Source organism: Spermophilus citellus (genome assembly GCF_964194105.1).
Source record: "Spermophilus citellus genome assembly, chromosome: 5".
In the NCBI taxonomy this organism is placed as follows: domain Eukaryota; kingdom Metazoa; phylum Chordata; class Mammalia; order Rodentia; family Sciuridae; genus Spermophilus; species Spermophilus citellus.
This window is the reverse complement of record NC_138186.1, coordinates 63,009,096-63,028,803: the sequence shown is the minus strand read 5'-3', so window position 1 is coordinate 63,028,803 and position 19,708 is coordinate 63,009,096. Positions and strand designations below refer to the sequence as shown.

Genomic DNA, 19,708 nt, shown 5'->3' with positions numbered 1-19,708 from the left:
ACTATAAGAGGTACCTCTCCTGATTTATTTAGATGTAGCTATAAAACCTCTAATTTTCTCATCTTCAAATGGACTTTGTATTTGCTAAATCTTCTGAGTTTTCCTATAGTAAGTGTAACTCACAGAATGTCCACCATTGAAGCGACCAGGCAGTCTTCTTCCAGGCATCTTCGGTCTATTTGCAGTGAGATGTAACAAGTTTTCTGAGGAAGCTATGTCATCAAAATTTACAACATCTAGAGAATAAAAATAAATATTGTCTACTGAGATATAATTGTACCTTTTAAGGGGTAAAAAGTAATGTTTCTGGCTTTTGAACAAAAAAGAATACCACTATTTTGAAGGACTAACAAGTTGACCTGTGCTTTTCATATGCATTTGGAAAACAACACCCTTAAGATAGAATCACACATTCTTTTTACTTGATACATTTTATAGTACAAGACTTTATAAACAATAAGGGTTATGTTTTCAATAGATAGTTAGACTTCAACAAAAAGTTTTTATTGAAAGATAAATCTGTACCATAAACTGTAGTAACACAGAAACTATCATCTGAAGTTCTTGCTTATTAAAAAAAATGATCTACTTAAAACTTCTAATTAATTACAACATCATAAAATTTGTTTTAAACTTAACGTAGTGGACTGATATTCAAATTTTAAGGATTCAACTGTATCTGGCACCTTGCTGCTCTCTATTTGCATTTCTCAGTGTAAAGTGAAAGTATGATTTTTACTGATTTATTTATTTTTGGTACCAGGGACTGAACCCAAGCATGCTTAACCACTGAGCAACATCTCCAGCACTATCTATTTTTTTTGAGACAGGGTCTCACTAAGTTGCTGAGGCTGGCTTTGAACTTGCAATCCTCCTGCCTCAGCCTCCCAAGCTGCTGAGATTACAGGCCAAAAGTATGATTTAACATGTCTTCATATGGGATGTTACAGTTAGAATTAAAACTGTTTTAGCATCTATGCTTAGACATTACCATTTGTAGAAATCATAAGATAGTTATAAATCTAAGGCAAATCAAATACCAAGGGAAAATGCTATAAAGATCAATCTGCTTCTCTACCATCAAAGGCTGAATGATCTTTGACCCCAAAATTTGGGTTTAAAGAAGAATCTAGGTAAGTCATACCTCTGAAAGAATGGTATGCATTACCTTGCCTTTTCCTAGATAATCCATAAAATCATGCTAAAGAAGTAGTTGTAACTCTGAAGCCCAGGTATCTATATATAATAAAAGAACCCTACCAGTAATTCCTGATACTTCCATTGTTACTTGTTACTGGTTTAACCCAGATTCCAAGCTAGGGATATTAACCACAGCCAAATGGCAGCAGATATCCTAATTTTCCAGGCCTGGATTTTTTTTCTCCCCTTTAGCATTTGCCTGGATGGTTATAATACTTTGTTAGATACTACGATGTTGCAACAGTGATTTGTTATTGCTTAAAATATTCATCATCACCCTCAATGTTTAATTCATCAAATTTCATATAAAAATAATTTTAAAAATTTTGTTTTAAGGAATAAGTGACACAAATGTAAAGCAAAAAAAGAGGCATCACTGTTTGGCAACATGTGTTTTAAAATTGGAAACAATGGTTGACTACTGCTAATGTTTTTCTATAGATTACATTGTGTGTTCTCTCTTTGATCAAGTCACTAAGATAATGTATCACAACAGACACTGCAAAATATTAAGGTTAATTTTTTAGTCTCTTGGTGACTGTAACTATATAACAAGTCATACATAGCAAGAAATAAAGACTGCAGTGGAAAATGTATTATATGATCTAAAAGAGGTGGAATTTAAATATATACTTATATAAAGATCATTATATCTGTAAATAATTGTTTTGTTTTGCTTTGGTGGTACTGGGGATTGAACCTAAGGGTACCCTACCATGGCACTACAACCTAGCCCTTTTTATTTTGAGACAAGATTTCACTAAATTGGTAGACTGTCCTCAAAGTTGAAATCCTTATGCCTCAGCCACCCAAGTAACTGGGATTACAGGTGGATGCTGTCTATATATTTGTAAATATCTTGAAAAAAAATCAGTATTTTTTAAAAAGTATGTTAAGAATAGGATACAGTTGGTTAAAAATTTCTTTTTTACACTGACAAATGTACACTGATAGCCCACAAAACACTTTGAAAAATAAAAATCAATCATTTTGGCCTATAAAGATTATTTTCAAATGCATATTTAAGCAACTTGTAGAAAGAAAACACAAAAAAAAACATGGAAAAAATTAAAAGAAATGAAAACGAAGGGTAAATAAATGTAGATTTACAAAATACACCATGCTTATATAATAGGCCTTCCAAATGTCCAGTTTGGGGGCTACAACACCAAGACAATTTCACCATTCTAAAACTCTCTCAGGTTCTCCATTTATGCCATTATGTTAGTAATACAGAACAGCGCACATTTTTGACTCATATCTAAATGATTTTAAGTTTACTTAAAAGTGATAACAATGGATGTACACTATACAAATGGCACAAAAGGCATGACCATAACTTAACTCTTGTAATTACACCTTGTCACTCTAACAACTACTTGTGCTTTTGCATGTTGGTAGGAAGATATGGAACGTTTTTAAAAAGCCAAGTGAAATCTCCAATTTTAGGAGCAAATAACCTGATTTTTATGGTTGCCAAGGTTCGAAATTTTTTAAAAATCTTTTGTTACAGGAATATTTTAGGCTGTAATCAAGAAAAATTTTCCAAAATGAACTTCATTTTATTTTAAAATGGAAAACCAAAAGGGTTAGAATAGACAGACAGACATGTACACTTTCAGTAAAATTATAAAGAAAAAAAATCAATGTGCACCACCTATTTATACTGAATGTACTATTTTGATTTCTTTTATAAGTTGTTATCTTACCAAAATGGAGAAGGGTAGGATAATTTCCTGACACGTAAGAAGGGAAACATGGCAAACAGGCTAGGAAACAAAATCTGGAAAGAAAAGTCAAGGATAGGAATGTCTAGAAAAAAGACTAAACCAAAAAAATTATTTCACAAAGCAGGAAAAAGGAACAGTTGTAGAATGAATAGAAGCATTTCAATGTTTAGCATATAGCTACTGCAGGTTATGTAAACTTACACAAGATATGTATTAGATTTTTAGATTTCTGGGTCATTCAAAAGAAAAAGTTAAGATTAGTATTAATATCAATACACATTAAACAAGAAAGATGCCTTGTTTTATTACTCACTAAAAAATAAAGATAGTTTTTAAAAGGATGGCACAATACTTAAGAGGCCAGTTTTATAAATCAATATTAACATCTCATAAAATAATTGTAACTAAAATTAAACCACCTTTCAGTCAGTCAATTCTAGTCTTTGGTGTATACAGAAATTACAATAAAGGAGGCAACTTTAATCCTATAATATTATAAAATAAAAATGACAAATATTATTTTAAAAATATCTCACTATAAAAATTCAATACAACCTTTAAAATATCTTCATACATAAATAAAAATTTACCAAGGCCTTAATCAGTGATACTTTCTATAATATAATCGAGAAAACTATTATTAGAAACTAATATTTTTAATCCTTGTTTAGATAAGAGACTCACTTTTGATAGCATCCTCTACTCAATAAGAACCTTATTATAAAAATCCCACCATAAATTCTTTCTGAAAGAAAGAAATCAGTTAATATTTGGAAAGTAATTCACACAAAAAGAGATCAAGTATAAAATAAAATGGAAAGGAGAGAATGCTTCCTTATTCCATAATGACTGCTTTGGGAATGAAGAACTTATGTTTTCTAAAATTTCATTTTTTAAATGTATTTTTATTAGTGAATTATATATAATCATGGGGTTCATTGTGACATATTCATATATCCACATAATAAAATTTATCAATTTCCTTCTCCAGTACCTGCTCTTCCCTCTCCTCCTACCTTCCCCTTATTGTCTTCCTCTACTACACTGGTCTCCCTTCTATAACATTTCATTTTAATCCTGGAAGAACTTATCAAAAAAAAATCAAAAAAGATAAAATACTACACTGTAAGGGTAACTCATCAGCTGTAATAGCTATGTTAGTACTAAAGTCTCTAGTATTTTAAAGTAATTTACTTCTCAGAAAATTTATTATTGTAGAAGTATTTTAGAAAAATTCATTATTTTAAAAATATGTGGACCTTGTGAACTTTATAAATGACTAGCAGTGTCAGTGAGATTTTCCTTAAACTAATTTTTAATATAGTGTTTGAAAAAATAAAAAAAATCCCACTAAAATATAGTTCCTAGTAGCCCTGTAATTTGTAGTGCTATATAATATATGAGAACATACAAGGGGGAACTCAGTTATATCATGCCATTAAAAAGAAGAAAATATTATTCTAGGAGTGACTTTCTTACATGTACAAAAGTCAGAATCTGTGTGTATATCTATATATAATTAGTATTATACATAAAGACATAAATGTTTATATGTCGTTTTATATAAACAGGACAATTTTATGTGATAATAAAATGAGGGCCATATGTCTTTTATAAATTAAAGATGAAACAGATTTCCATACCACGTGTTCTAATGGGTATTAGTAGATGTACTGAATCATAAAATGTTAGCTAAGTAAGAAAACAGATTTTGAGGAGAAACTTATCAATAATAAAACCCACTTTTTTAAAATAGCAAAGTCAGTATACTTTATACTATATCATTTCTACTATATCTTTTACCTCAAATTATTACTTTAACTGAAAATGTCAATAAGCTGGTTTCATGTTTTACATTTTCTGTAACTTATGAATTAGTTTTATGCATTATTCTTAAAAGGTATATCTTCAAACTAAGTAGAAAATATGAAATTTACATAAACCTAATGCCAAATTTAAAGCTGTACTTGAACTAAAACAATTTTTTTAAGAAGTGTTAATAACTCACAGAAGAGTTAGAACAATACTTTTATATTTCAAGCACAGATATAATATTCCTAATCCAAAACCCCAAAATCAAATACGCTAAAAAAAAAAAGAAAATCAACTTTTTAATGAGCATCAACATAATGCCACTCACAAGTAGAAATTTCTGCAGACTTCATGTAATGGGTCACAGCCAAAACACGGATTTATTGATAATACTGTACAAAATTACTTCAAAGCTACATGTATACCAAATATTTGAAACATAAAAGAATCTTATAATTTGCTTTGGTTCCCATCCCCAAGATATCTATCTCATTATATACATGTAAATATTCTAAATACACCCCTCCAAAATGAAATTCAAAATATTTCTAGTTCCAGACATTTTGGATAAGGGATTATATATATGTAAATATCCCACTCGCCCACCATCCCCCCGCCATGTCAAAATAAATAAATAAACTCTTAAGGCATTTCTTGTTCCAAACATTCTGGATAAGAGATACTTAACCTATACTAGGAATATATGACATTCTAATGGGGGAAAATAGTATACAAGGAAAGAATAAATGTTTAGGACATAAGCTGTTTGCTACCTACAACTATGTCTTTTTTTTTTTTTTGTATGAGATATCAAACCCAGAGGCCCAAAACCACTGAGCCACATCACAGCCCTTTTATGTATATATTTATTTAGAGACAAGATTTCACTGAGTTGAGTTGCTTAGGGCCTTGCTAAATTGCTGAGGCCAACTCTGAACTCAGTGATAGCCCTGCCTCAGATTCCAAAGCCACTGGTATTACAGGCCTTCAGCACCATGACCAACCAGCAACTCTTTTATCTTAGCATACTACCAGTATCTAAAAATATTTTCTGGGAATAAAGCAATTGCTTAGTAACATTTGCTACTTAATATAAACTCAAATTCCCCAAATTTATATTTTCTAAACTTTGCAGGATAACAGTGTTTTATGCCAAAATTAGTTTTGTGAGCAAAATAAAAGACAGCTGCTTGGAAATTAGCTGCTAATTTTCTGATTTGTGTAAGTCTTAGCATCTTTACATTATTTCCTTATTTATTAAAAAAAATAAAAAACAGAAATTAGAAATATTCAAACTCTATTCCACAAAGCCTCTTTCTTTACATAAAGAATAAATAACCACTATGTCAATGAGGCAAAAAATGGAACAAAAACAAAGTTAAAAACTAAAACTTTCCAATCACCAACAGTTTGAAATAATTTTATATATATTATTTCCAACAGAAATGCAAAAAAACAAAGTATATTTGTTGTTGAATATATTTACAAAAAGTCTTGGAAAATGTGAAAATTAGTTTTATCTAAATTTTAAAAGATTTTTTCACTACTTTGAAATTAACTAAATAAAGCAAAAGTTGATACAAATAACAAAAAAAAAAAAAAATACAGATTCTAAATGTTATTACTTTAATCCCCAAAAGACTCCACCAAAATTTAAGTATTTTCTGATCAAGAATGTAGAAAATTATGAAAATTCAAAGATAATACTAATAGTTTTTTTAACTTATTTTGAAAGTTAAAATTGTGTAAACAACCTTTTTTTTTCTTTAAGGATTATTTTTAGAAAACACTTTTCTGGCTATATTTTAAATCAAATGGAAAAATATGAGCTCACAAGAATCCATTTTTAACTACTAAGCTCCATAATAAAAAGATAAAAGATTTTTAAAAAATACTTTTTTCATTTTTATTAAAATAGTAAATAAGTTAATTTTTACCAGATAAGAAATACTAAGTATATTTCAAGACTTTCTCAAACCTATAATCAACACCTCAATTCCCAGAAATGAGTAATGAATACAGCATCATAAAGGACAGTTAATATCCAAATAAATGGATTATAAAGTATTCAAAAGACTGAAAGGAGGTAACACTTAAGACAGAGGCTTTGCATTGGCAAACTGAAAATACAGAAGAAAAATAAGATCACCTGGAAAAAAGTTTGAAATGTAAATAAAATATAGTGGAAAAAAAAAGCTAAACGTAACTGAACTTGAAGTTCATAAAATGTTAACACGGGAACAAAAACAAATACATTAAGACATTAAGATTTTGTAAAAAAGAATATTACAGAGCACTTTATAGAAAAGGAATTTAAAGAGTTCTCTTTTGATTTATGTAATTGTACGTAGTTGATGTCTATAGCTTACTGTTTAAATGTTAAACAGAGAAAAATAGCATCTGTTTCCTAGAGTTTACGTTGTAAAGATAAAATAAAAACATGAAAAAAAGTGTTTTGAAAAATATAAAAAACTAAAAACTAATTTTGCAAGCACTGTACAAAATAACTATTACCACAAATGATTATAATCATTATATAAAGTTTTTAATAGAGACACCTTTATCAAGACGCCTGTTTCAAGTTTTTAATTTTTCAATTAATACAGTATAAAAAACGAGGAACATGTTTTTTAGTCAGTCCTAAAGCTTATAAAATAATATTTAGCAAAAAAAGTGACATGACTTCCTATATTGGAAAAAAAAAGTATCTCCGGATTAAGAGGAAATATCTAAAAAGTCTTATTAAATATAAGCTAGTTCGGCACTGAGAGCCTGTGTCATCTTATTTTTTAACTATTAAAACTAAACTGCATTTATAGGTGCCTGATTTAGGTAATATGGTCATTCTATTATAAAGGAAAGAAATAAAAGATGAATGAGCTTTTAATATGGATTTCAGTCTTTTGAACACTATAAAAACTTATTAATTCTGTATTATCATCAGTAGGAAACTCCTGATCAATAAGAACCATGAAGATTTGCCCATTTATCTTCTTTATTTTTATACTTCGGTTAATACATTTAAGAAAATTTCAATGAATTTCCACTATAACTATCTACACAAAAATTGCATATACACTGCTTAGTTCCTAAAAACTGAGATTCCTTTGATTACTTCTTTTAATGTACTACCTACTTCCATGATGACTTACCTGTTTCTTTAGAACTTCTTGCTATAAATGAATCAAGGTCCACTGATTTTGGTCTAGGTGGCAACTGTTCAGATTCGGGCTTTGGTTTGGATACTGGCTCAGTTTCAAATTTTGATGAAATGGTAGAAACTTCTCCATTGATCCTGAAATGAGAAAAACGAACATACAAAATCACTTGAACTGAAAAACAGCTTTTTAAAAAAACTATGATTTGGTGCTGGGCACCTATAATCCCAGTGACTTGTAAGGCTGAGGCAGAAGGACTGTGAATTCAAAGCCAGCCTTAGCAACTTAGTGAGGCCTTAAGCAACTCAGCAAGACTCTGTCTCTAAATAAAATACAAAAACAAGTTAAGGATGTGGCTCAGTGGTTAAGCACCCCTGTGTTAAATCTCCAGTAACAAAAAAAAAAAAAAAAAAAGGATTTGGTGACATTAAAGACTGTATAAACATAAGACAAATTGCTTTCTATTCTATAACACTATTTCCATAAAAGTAAACCTCTACTACAGTAATATTCACAATAAAATAAGAAATGTAAATATAGTTTGAGTGTATTCACCTACTGTGAGTATAACAATTAAGAACACTATTATAGTCTTTTGAGGAAGTATAAACAATACTTTAAAAATTACTTTGAGATTTAAAAAGGCAATAGAGTTCAGTTAGGTCAAAGGCAGGTAAATCAATAAGTAATTTAAAATTAGGTAAAACTTACTTGGCTATAGGAGGTGGTGGGGGAACTGGTTTTTCAGGTCGCTTTGGGTAAACTGTTCCAGGAGATCTTAATAAATTATTGGCTTTGGTGGGTGGAGTAGGCTTCTTGGGTGGGACCTGTGGAGCAGCTGGTTTAGAAGGTTTCTGTTCCAGTGTTTTTTCATCTGAAGATTTAAAAATATTTAACAAGTTATTAACAATCAAAACTATTTAGGTTTCTCTATTTATTTCAACTACTGTAAGGCAGCCATAGGCATGAACTCATTGTCTATAACCATATATAAGTGCATTATTTCATTTGTTTTAAAGTTACACTTTATTAAGCATCATGTAACTAAAAAAGTTTCCTTTAGTTGGGACAGAAATCATTAATAACCTTCTGATTAACAAATAATGCCTGCTTTTAATTATGTTCCCAGAATCCTCTGCTTTTAGGGGGTGATATTCTTTCTCAAATATACCACATATAATTTAACTACAAGCAGAAAATTATCTAGACTTGAGCCGGATTATTTTCTGAAATGGAAGTATAAGGAACTAAAAATAAAAAAGAACTGTAGTACATATAAAATTCTGATTAAAAAATCATAATGATGGCAAAGAAAAAAAAGATCAAATGCTAAGAAAAAGTGATACTAGGCCAATTAGCCACATGAAGGAATACAGGCTTGTACTAGGAATTTTATTAGCCCTGTTTCATGTAATAATTCCATCTGACAAATAAGAATATGCTGAATAAAGAATATTAAGAATAATTTCATGCCTTGTTAATAAAAATTTTATCACCAAAAATGCATTGAACACTCTTTGGTGCTACATATACTTTTTCAGGTACTAAGAATAAGTATTAAAAACTCACATATGTTCACATATAATTCAGATTCATGATACAACAGTTAGAACGTATCATAAGGTACATTTCCAAAAATAAGAAACTATTTAGTGCAAAACTGAATGATTCTACCTCTTCTTTGAAGTTTATTTGGTCTTTGAAAAGACTATCAGAGGACCACAAACAATTTTATGAAATTTCCTATCAGTTAGAAATTGGTGATCATGAAACCTGAAGAAACACCACAGGGCATGGTAAAAACTCCTCCTTTAAAATTATAAGTTTCACCTCACAACAAAAAAATACAAAATACTATTGCCTCAGTCTTCCCATTTACTTAATAACTCCCTTGGCTCTTGTGAAAAATATGAGTCCGTTGAAAGTGATTATCATTTAGTACAAATATCTATTTTTATATGACCTCCAGACATAACAATGCATAAAAAATTATACCTAATTCTGACCCTAATCAAATAGAGCTTTCCTTGATATTTTAGAAAATATAAGAAAAACATTTTATAAAAAATAACCAGGAAAGGGATGGGGTATAGCTCAATGAGGGAGGGTTTTCTGGCAAGCACAGGATCCTAATGGTGGGGGAGAGAGGAAAGGGTGAAGGGATAAAGAAAAAATATCAAAGAAAAAATGTCAAAGGCTAAACAGAGTTCACTAATTTTAACAGATTTACAAATAACTTGAAAATAGTTTTGTGTATAATTCCAAAACAACCCCCCCCAAAAAACAACCACACTTAATATTCATAGAAATCAAAACAAAGAAAAAGATTAATTATTCCTGGTATGTCCAAGACTATATTACTAATAATACAATGGCAATGTACTTGAGTACTTATGTTATTTTTGTTGTTGTTGAGGACATTAACATAACAAAAAAATCAATAATTTTAAAATGAACAATTCAGTACCATTTCATATATTTACAATGATATGCAAATTTACAGAGTTTTAAAACACTTCTATTACTCCAAAAGAACAGTTTCTGTTAATCTATTACTCACCATTCACCCCTCCATTTAATTCCTAACAATCAGTTATTTGCCTTCAAACTCTATGAATTTAGCAATTCTGAATTATTTCTGACTTGTGAAATCATACAACATATAACCTTTTGTTCAAATTTAACATAATATTTTCGAGGTTCATCCTTATTGAAGCATTTATCAGTATTTCATTCCTTTTTGTGAATGAATAATAGTCCATTATATGTATATAACACAATCTGATATACCTTGAAGGACATTTTGATTGTTTCTATTAACATTCAGGTACAAGTATAAGTATACCTATTTTCAATTCTTTTGTCGGGTCATATAGTAATCCTACACTTAACTTTTTGAAGAATTATCAAACTTTGCTCACAACCACAAAAACATTTTATATTAGCATCAGCAATGTATACTCATTACTCCATGTCCTTGCCAACACATTATTTTCCTTTTTTTTTTTTTAATTATAGTCATCCTAGTGGGCATAAAGTGGCAGCTCGTTCATTGTGGTTTGATTTACATTTCCCTGAAGATGTTAAATATCTTGGCCATGTGCTTTTCGGCTATTTTTATATCTCCTTTAGGAAAATAATTATTTCAGTGTTTTTCTCACTTTCAATGTTTTTCTGTTGTTGAATTGTAATATTTCTTTATATATTCCACATATAAATCTTTGTCAGATATGATTTGCAAATACTTTTTCATTCTAGAGGTTGTCTTTCCAATTTTAATAATGGCCTTTGATGCACAAAACTTTTAATTTTGATAAAGTCCAAGTTAATTTTTATTTGTTGAATGTGCTTTAGTTGTCAGATTGTATAAAGTACAAACTATTTCTGTTAATAATGCTCTGACATCAAATATGTAGAATTTATTCCCAAACCAACCAATACCAGCTAGCATCCTAAAATCCCACCTGGAACAGATCCCACAAACCAAGGACTCAGTCCTCTAGCACTACCTCCATTTCAGATGCCAACTGCAAGTCCAACCCTTTCATGCTCCCAACTAAATGGATATAAATTAGAGGTTCCTATGACCTCCTCCTCAAGTTTGATATTTGCTAGAATGGCTCACCTAACTCTGGAAGGCACTTTATTTCATATTTACCAATTTATTATAAAGGGTACAATTCAGAAACAGCCAGATAGATGAGATAATGTTACAGGGCAAGGTATGTGAAAAGATGCAGAGTTTCCATGCCTAGAACAGTGAATGGAAACACTTTTATACTGAAGGTTTCTCAAAAGGTTAGGCATGGAATTACCATATGACCCAGCTATACCATTCCTAAAAAATTAAAGTCATCTTGCTATAGTGATACATGCATACCCTTGTGCAGCACAGTTCACATTAGCCAAACTATGGAACCAGGCTAGGTGTCCATTAATGAATAAATGAATAAAGAAAATGTGATATATACACATGGAGTTTTTATTCAACAACAACAATATAAAAGTGTTTCCATTTATTAACACTTTGCATTATTTACTAAGCTTTAGAGGTCCTACTGAGAAAGTCATTGCCTATGCCTATATGCTGAAATGTTGACCCTACATTTTCTCCTAGTTTCTTTTCTAATTCATGGATATTAGATCCATTTGAATTGCTTTCTATGCAGAGTGAGAATTAAGGGTCTAGCTTAATTCTTTTACAGAAGGATAATCAGCTTTTCTAGCACCATTTGTTAAAAAGGCTGCCTTTTTTGACAATATACGTTTATGTTTTGGCACCTTTGTTGAAGATGAGATGACTATTGATATGTGGGTTTGTCTCTGTGTCTTCTATTCTCTACTACTGGTGTATGTGTTTGCTTTTATGCCAGTACCACGGAGTTTTTTGGTAGTATTGCTCTGTGTTTATAATTCAAAGTCACACACTGTAACGCCTCGAGCATTGCTTTTTTGGTTTATTTCTTTGGCTATTTTGGATCTTTTATTCTTCCAAATGAATTTTAGGACCACTTTTTCTAGTTCTGTGAAGAATATCATTGGTATTTTGATGGGGATTGCATTGAATCCATGTATTGCTTCTGGTAATATGGTCATTTTAACAATATTAATTCTGCTTATCCAGGAACATGAAAGGTGTTTCCATCTTCTCAATTTTTCTTCAATTTCTTTCTTCAATGTTTTATAGTTTTCATTATAAAGGTCTTTCACCTCATTGGTTAGATTAATTCCTAAGTACCTTGTTTTTGTTTTTTTTTTTAAAGCTATTGTGAATGAAATCATTTTCCTGATTTTTTTCTCAACAGGATATATTGTTGGTATATAGGAAAGCTATTAATTTTTGTATATTGATTTTATACCTGCTACTTTGCCAAATTTATTAGCTCTATTAGTATTTTGGTGGAATTCTTTAGGTATATGATCATATTATTTACAAACAGTGATAATTTGACCTCTTCCTTTCCTATTTTTATCCCTTTTACTTCTTTCTCTTGCCTAATTGCTCTGGCTACAATTTCTCATACTATTATTAAATAGGAGTGGTGAACATGAACATCCTAGTAGCAGATTTTAAAGAAAATGCTTTCAGTTTTTCCCCACTTACCATGAGGTTGACTTTGGGTTTTCATATATAGCCTTTATGATGTTGAAGTAGGTTCCTCCTATCCCTAGTTTCTTCAGTATTTTTTATCATGAATGGGTGCTGAATTTTGTCAAAGGCCTTCTCTGCATCTATTGAGATGACTAAGTGATTTCTGTCTTTAATTCTATTTTCGTGATAAATTTCATTCATTGATTTACATATATTAAACCATTCTTGCATCTCTGAAATAAAACCAACTTGGTCGTGGTGTACAATCTTCTTAACATATTGTTTAATATGATTTGCTAATATTTTATTAACTATTTTACACCTAAGTGTGATACTGGCTTCACAGAGCACATTTGGAACTGTTCCATCCCTTTCTATTTCATGGAAATATCTGAGGAATATTGGCATTAGTTCCTCTTTAAAAGTTTGGTAGAATTCAGCTGAGAATCATTCTAGTCCTGGGCTTTTCTTTGTTGGAAGGTTTTTTATTACTACTTCTATTGCATTGCTAGTTATGGGATTTTAACTTTCCATGTCCTTTTGATTCAGTTTTAGCCAGTCATATTTGTCTAGAAATATAGCCATTTCTTCTAGATTTTCCAACTTATTGGAGTATAACTTTTCAAAAGAGCCCCAATAATCCGCTGGATTTCTGCAAAGTCTGTGGAAATTTCTCTTTTTTCATCTTTCATTTTGTTAATTTGGGTTTTCTTTCTTTTTCTTTTGGCTGAGGGCTTATCAATCTATTGATCTTTTCAAAAAACCAACTCTTTGTTTGATCGATATTTTGTATTACTTTTCATTCTAAATTTCATTTATTTAGGTGCTGATCTAATTTCCTTCCTTTTACTGGTTTTGAAATTGGTTTATTCTTTTTCAAGGGCCTTGAGATACACCATTAGATTGCTTATTTGGGATCTTTCTGATTCTCTTTTGCAGGCACTCAAAGCTATAATATTTCCTCTCACATGTTGATCTTGATTTTAATTTCACAATAAAGTATGCTTAATTATACCAAGGTTTCCAGAACACATGACAAACTTAAAAAAAAATAACCTTCATTTCCAATCCCTATGTAATACAGACTAATTATTTTAAGAATATATGGTTAGCTAGGCACAGTGGCACATGCCTGTAATCCCAGCAATTTAGGAGGCCATGGCAAGAGAATCGAAAGTTCCAAGACAGCCTTAGCAACCCAGTGAAGTCCTAAGTAACTTAGCAAAACCCTGTCTCAAAAAAAAAAAAAAAAAAAAAAACAGCTGGTGATGTGGCTCAGTGGTTAAGCACCCCTGGGTTTAATCCCTGGTATTTAAAAAAAAGGCAAAATTTTTTATAGCATATTCCATATTTTAAAATAATTTTCTTTTAAATTTTAACTTATGTCTGAAGATGAATATGTCTTTATTTCTTGTCATATATTCACATTATTAGTAGAGTTATAGGAATGTTATTACTTAGTCACTTGATAATGTTTAGGGTGGGGGGGGAGTGACTTTAAAAAACATTAGAAATCTATGAGCCGGTGGCATGTGCCTGTAATCCCAGTGGATCCGGAGGATTATTTCCATATTTTAGAAGAAACTTTCTTTACACCTTTTAAGGAATTTTTAAAATTTTAACTGAAATACTATAAATACTATGTCAGTTTTTAATCTTTAGCTGTCTTAAATATTATTGAAAAAAAAAACTATGTTTAAATACTATATCCTCCTGAAGACATGGTTTAATTTTTTAAAGGATTAATTTATGAATGAAAGTTTTATTTCCTGTGAGTCTTGATAAATTTCTGCCTCCCAGAAAACTCTAAACATGGCAAAGTAAATATGAACACATGTTAAAAGTCAGTATAAATGATCCACTGTGGAGATCAATATTTGTATAAAATGAAATGAAAAAAAAGATGTTTTTGTTTTGAAAGTAGAAAAATCAGTCTCACCTTTTTCTTCGGGCTTCACAGGAAAAAACTTCTTCTCTGTAGCTAAGAGATCAGGCTTTGGAGCTGGTGGACAGTGGTAGTGGAGGGACAAAATGAATGCTTATTTAAAAATAATTTTATAGCATAGAGATATTTAACTAAATAGTAGTTATTTTAAAATAAAAATAGATAACACCATGCATGATTTAACAAAAAGAACAAAGAATCATCTTGCTCAATTTCTAATCCTGAACCTGCCAACATTATCCTAAACTCTGGTTTTATTTCCTTCTTTGTCAAATCAGAGTTCATAACCTCTGCTACACCTAGTCCAGTAGAATGTTCTGTGCTAGTAAAAATGTTTTACTTTGTGTTGTTTTATATTTGACTAATGAGTACATGAAATGCTGCTTTTGTGAATAAAAAACTAAATTTTTTATCTTATTTAATTAATTTTAAAAGCACCATGTGGCAAGTCACTACCACATTGAATTGTTCAGCTTTCAAGTAAGCCTCCAACACAAACTTCCATAAAAATTACTTTAAATTTATGCATTTTCTAGAATTAGATCAGCAAATATAAAGCTAAAACAAAAGAGGGAAGGGCTTGCATGTTTATAAAAACAGCATATCTTTCAAGGAAATACAAGTTTTACTACACTTGCATTAAATCAGATATCTAGGAATAGAACTCATGGAAATAAACTCTAATCAGACTTTTACTTGACACTTTTAGTGTATCATATTTATTCAACTGTTTAAAAAATTCAAAAACTTCATCTACCTTGCTTTACTCTTAGCATCATCTTTGAAATAAGAGCACATAAATATTATTTTTTTTCATATAGTAACGGGTTTAATTCAAAAACTTCATCTACCTTGCTTTACTCTTAGCATCATCTTTGAAATAAGAGCACATAAATATTAATTTTTTTTCATATAGTAACGGGTTTTACTTAAAAAGGCAGAAGGTTCTATTTGGAATTGTGGAGTAAAAAGTTTCTCCATGCTCCATAAGTACTAAAATTAAACATTCAACCCCCTAGATCAATAGCCATGATATTATTTCATGGACAAAGCCATAAAACATAAAATGAAATTCAGAGATCAAATCAGATACACGGAATGTGGTTACAGAGCAAATGCAAAAGAAAACGACTAAAAGATTGGTTGAAGTATGGGAATGTCTTCATTTCTACTTGGATTTGCCCCATTAATGTTTATAATTGTATGGCTTTTGATTTCACATACTTATGAATATAATTATATACATATGACTTCATTTTTTCATTTTCAGAATCATTATTATATTAAAAAATATGTTGTACAAAGAATTTTGTAATTCAAAAATAAATAAAAAGGTAAGGGTTAGAAAGGGGCTGACTGATTATAAACCCCTAGGTTCAATCCCCAATACCTAAATAAATAGGTAGAATAAATAATTGGCCAAGTCAATACACAGTTCTCTAAAATAGGTTTAAATCCCATCAATTTTATTAATTAGGTATTTCATATAACTAAATAGCTAAATTATCTTCCAGATATACCTATTTTATACCATTTTTACTTTTTAAAATAATAATAATGCATGGGAACATTAAATTTTTATATAGTTATGGAAAAACTTATATATATTATTCTTGATTTGACTAATAAAATTAGTGGTTTACATTAAGCACAATCTTACCATTTTAGAACTTAAAACAGAAAACTAAACATTATGTTTCTTACATACCTGGACCCTTAGCAGGAGGTGGTGGTTTCTTTGGTTTCTGTTAAAATAATAATGGCAAAAGTGGTTAGCTACTTATTAAATATTTATAGTTAAAATAAATACTGATCATTAATAATCTAAATTATACAAATATCTCTCATCTCATTGTTGCCAAAAATGATAAAATGCTAAACTCCTAACAAAACATCACTGAAAAACATTTATTCCATTAGAACAAATAACCTCCTTGATCAAAATCCAGTTAAATATTTCAAAAACTATCAATGTATTCAATAAACCCCAAAATCTTAATAAGCAAAGTGTTCCCTCTTATCTCCACTACCTTTAAGATTGCTAAATACCATTTTACCTATATTTCTCAGTTCAAGGCAGTAAGGCAGTGTAGCAGGACAAGAGGAAGAGAGATCTTGTTGAAAAAAATTAATAAGATCAATTATAAATAGATCTAGCTTTCACTCTTTATTCTTCTGAACTTAAAGGGAAAGTTAAAGACAATGGCCTCTTTTTCTTTTACAAGCATTCGTTCATTTTTACGACTAAATACCTTAAAAAAATTGAGACACATTTCTAAATATGAACTTAGTTTTACCTTAGTCATTGATGCATGGCTCAGCCTTACTTTATTCTGAGAATTGACAGAGAAACATTAGGTCTTGTAAGGAGGCAAAAACTGTGCTTTACTGTACTTTTAAGTAACATTAAGCTTCTCAAAAACATTCAGTGTAAATAGTTTCCTTCAGCCAGGTGTTATGGCACAAGTATATAATCTCAGCCAATTGAGAGGCTGAGTCAGGAGGATTTTGAGTTCCAGGGCAAAACACCAAGAACACTGGCTCAAATTTTTTTAAAAAAGTTTCTTCCAGGAGAGTACTAATTAATCCAAATAATACACCCAAGCTTTTTTTAATTTTTAAAATACGAAGTAAACAGATCTAAGCGGGGCATGGTGGAACATGCCTGTGATCCCAGTGGCTCAAAGGCTTAGGCAAGAAGATTGGAAGTTCAAAGCCAGCCTCAGCAATTTAACAAGGCTCTAAGAAACTAAGTAAAACCTTATCTCAAAATAAAAACCAAAAAGAGCTGGGGATGTGGCTCAGTAGTTAAGTACCCATGGGTTCAGTCCCTGGTACAAAAAAAAATTAAAAAGAAGTCTTAAGATTACATTTCAGTAGACATGTCAGTGAGGGCTGGGAGAGGTTGGAATAAAGCATAGAACTGAAACATTATAATATTATTTTACTGTAATTCAATACATATTTCAGGACTGTTTCATGAAAGTTATTCAATAATAAGGCAAAAAACCCTGTTTTGAAAAAAATATTGGCAAAATGTTAAAGTAGTATCATCACTGAAAAACAAAAGCTTACTGGAAAGTCCTTATCCAGTTCACTTATCTGAACAGCAAAATTGTCTGGAAATACTCCTTCTTTACCATTAAGTTCACCCTTCCACCACCCAGCTTCTCCAGTCTCCTGAAAAGCATAGCAAAAAATAATTAAAATAATAGGTTATCTTTACATAAGGAAAAGGTTTTCAACAAAAAGAAAATAATAAATTCCAATATCATTACAAGAAAAAGCCAACTTAAACAAATCATAAGGTCTTCCTAAAACAGAGTATACCTCACATGTTACATTTAGCAGGAGTTACAGCTGGGTTTAATTTTTGAAAATAACTTTTAAGATTCTATCTATAAAGTTAAAAGGATCTTAGGAGAGAGGCAAGAGATAAAAGGAAAGGAATTAAGAAAGAGAAGAAAGTAAAGAGAGAAAGGGAAAGTAAGACTTTCAAAACTATCTTTCTTAATATTATCCGTAACACTTAATATACTAAAAATTACTTGTTTGGCAACTTTAGACATTAACAAGATCTTAAAAGCTTGAATGAAAAATTAGGTACCATGAGTTCAAACTATATGGATATTAAATTACATACATTTGTGGGATTTGTGCTAAATGAATAGATTTTAGCTGCTTTACCACAAGGGTAACTATGTGAGATCATGAATATATTAAATTTGCTTCACTGGGGCTGGGGTTGTGGCTCAGCAGTAGAGCATTTGCCTTGCACGTGTGAGACACTGGGTTCTATCCTCAGCACCACAGAAAAATAAACAAACAAAATAAAGGTATAAAAAAATAAAAATTCTTTAAAAAATTTTTTTTCACTAGGGTACATACATTAAAAATACAAAATAAAATTTATTTTAAAAATTACATACAAAGTCATCTGATAACTAAGACTACACCAATGGGAGAAATTTCAAAAGTTATCTGCAATGTTATAGTAAAAATGAAATATTTATCATTTTTTCTAAGTACTTAAGATACGATTCTGTCCACATCAAATACTACAAGGTTTTCCCTTTATTTTCTGCAGAATTTTTTCCAACTTATAAAATCAATTCATTCTTTGCAACAGTTCCAAACAACACATGGTGGTGCGGACGGGGGAGTGGAAAAGAATTAAGTATAGAAATCTGGGAAGCTCAAATTAATAAAGAAAAAAAAGCAATGTGATCTAACAGACAAAAAAGATGGCTCAAATAAAATAACATTCTGAGTGCTAATTATATGTAAGGCTCTGAGGACTCAGAAACAAATAAGACAAAGGCTCTTCTGGAGCTTACATTCTAGGGGCAATATAAGAATTCAGCAATATATGCCTATGGATAAGTTAAATGACTCACTGAAAACCACCTTACCTTACTTATCAAATGGATTATTTCCCCTTCTTTAAAAGAAAGTTCGTCTTCATTGGTACCTTCATAGGCAAATAATGTTCTACAGTATTCTTTAGCTGAAATAAAAAATATAAATAGTGGCTGCTGCAAATTGATACAGAAAATTCTTATTATGCTTCTATTCGTGAAAAGAAATATATATAAGAAGCTATTAATAATAAACTTTATAATTCATCTTTAAATTTTAAAATTAAAAACTATAGCCAATACTGTATGTTAAAAAAACAATTTTGCTAATCATTCTTCAAATAATTACTAAATGTCTGCTATATATCAGGCACAATTCTAACTGCAGGGGGATGCATCAATGAACACAGCAT

General features: G+C 30.3%; 1 protein-coding gene across 3 annotated transcripts in view; it reads right to left on the bottom strand.

The window, feature by feature from the left end:
• Positions 1–19,708, bottom strand: part of CD2AP (CD2 associated protein) — a 103,611-nt gene that overhangs the window by 13,252 nt on the left and 70,651 nt on the right. For 2 of the 3 annotated variants that reach the window (XM_081295228.1, XM_081295230.1), the window contains exons 8-15: positions 19,350–19,444; positions 18,013–18,117; positions 17,235–17,270; positions 16,646–16,682; positions 14,932–14,994; positions 8,612–8,774; positions 7,895–8,037; positions 124–236 (exon numbers count right to left, since the gene is read on the bottom strand). In XM_081295228.1, coding sequence (XP_081151354.1) covers positions 124–236; positions 7,895–8,037; positions 8,612–8,774; positions 14,932–14,994; positions 16,646–16,682; positions 17,235–17,270; positions 18,013–18,117; positions 19,350–19,444 — 755 coding nt within the window. The remainder of the gene's footprint in view (positions 1–123; positions 237–7,894; positions 8,038–8,611; positions 8,775–14,931; positions 14,995–16,645; positions 16,683–17,234; positions 17,271–18,012; positions 18,118–19,349; positions 19,445–19,708) is intronic. The other variant, XM_081295229.1, reaches the window with a different exon arrangement.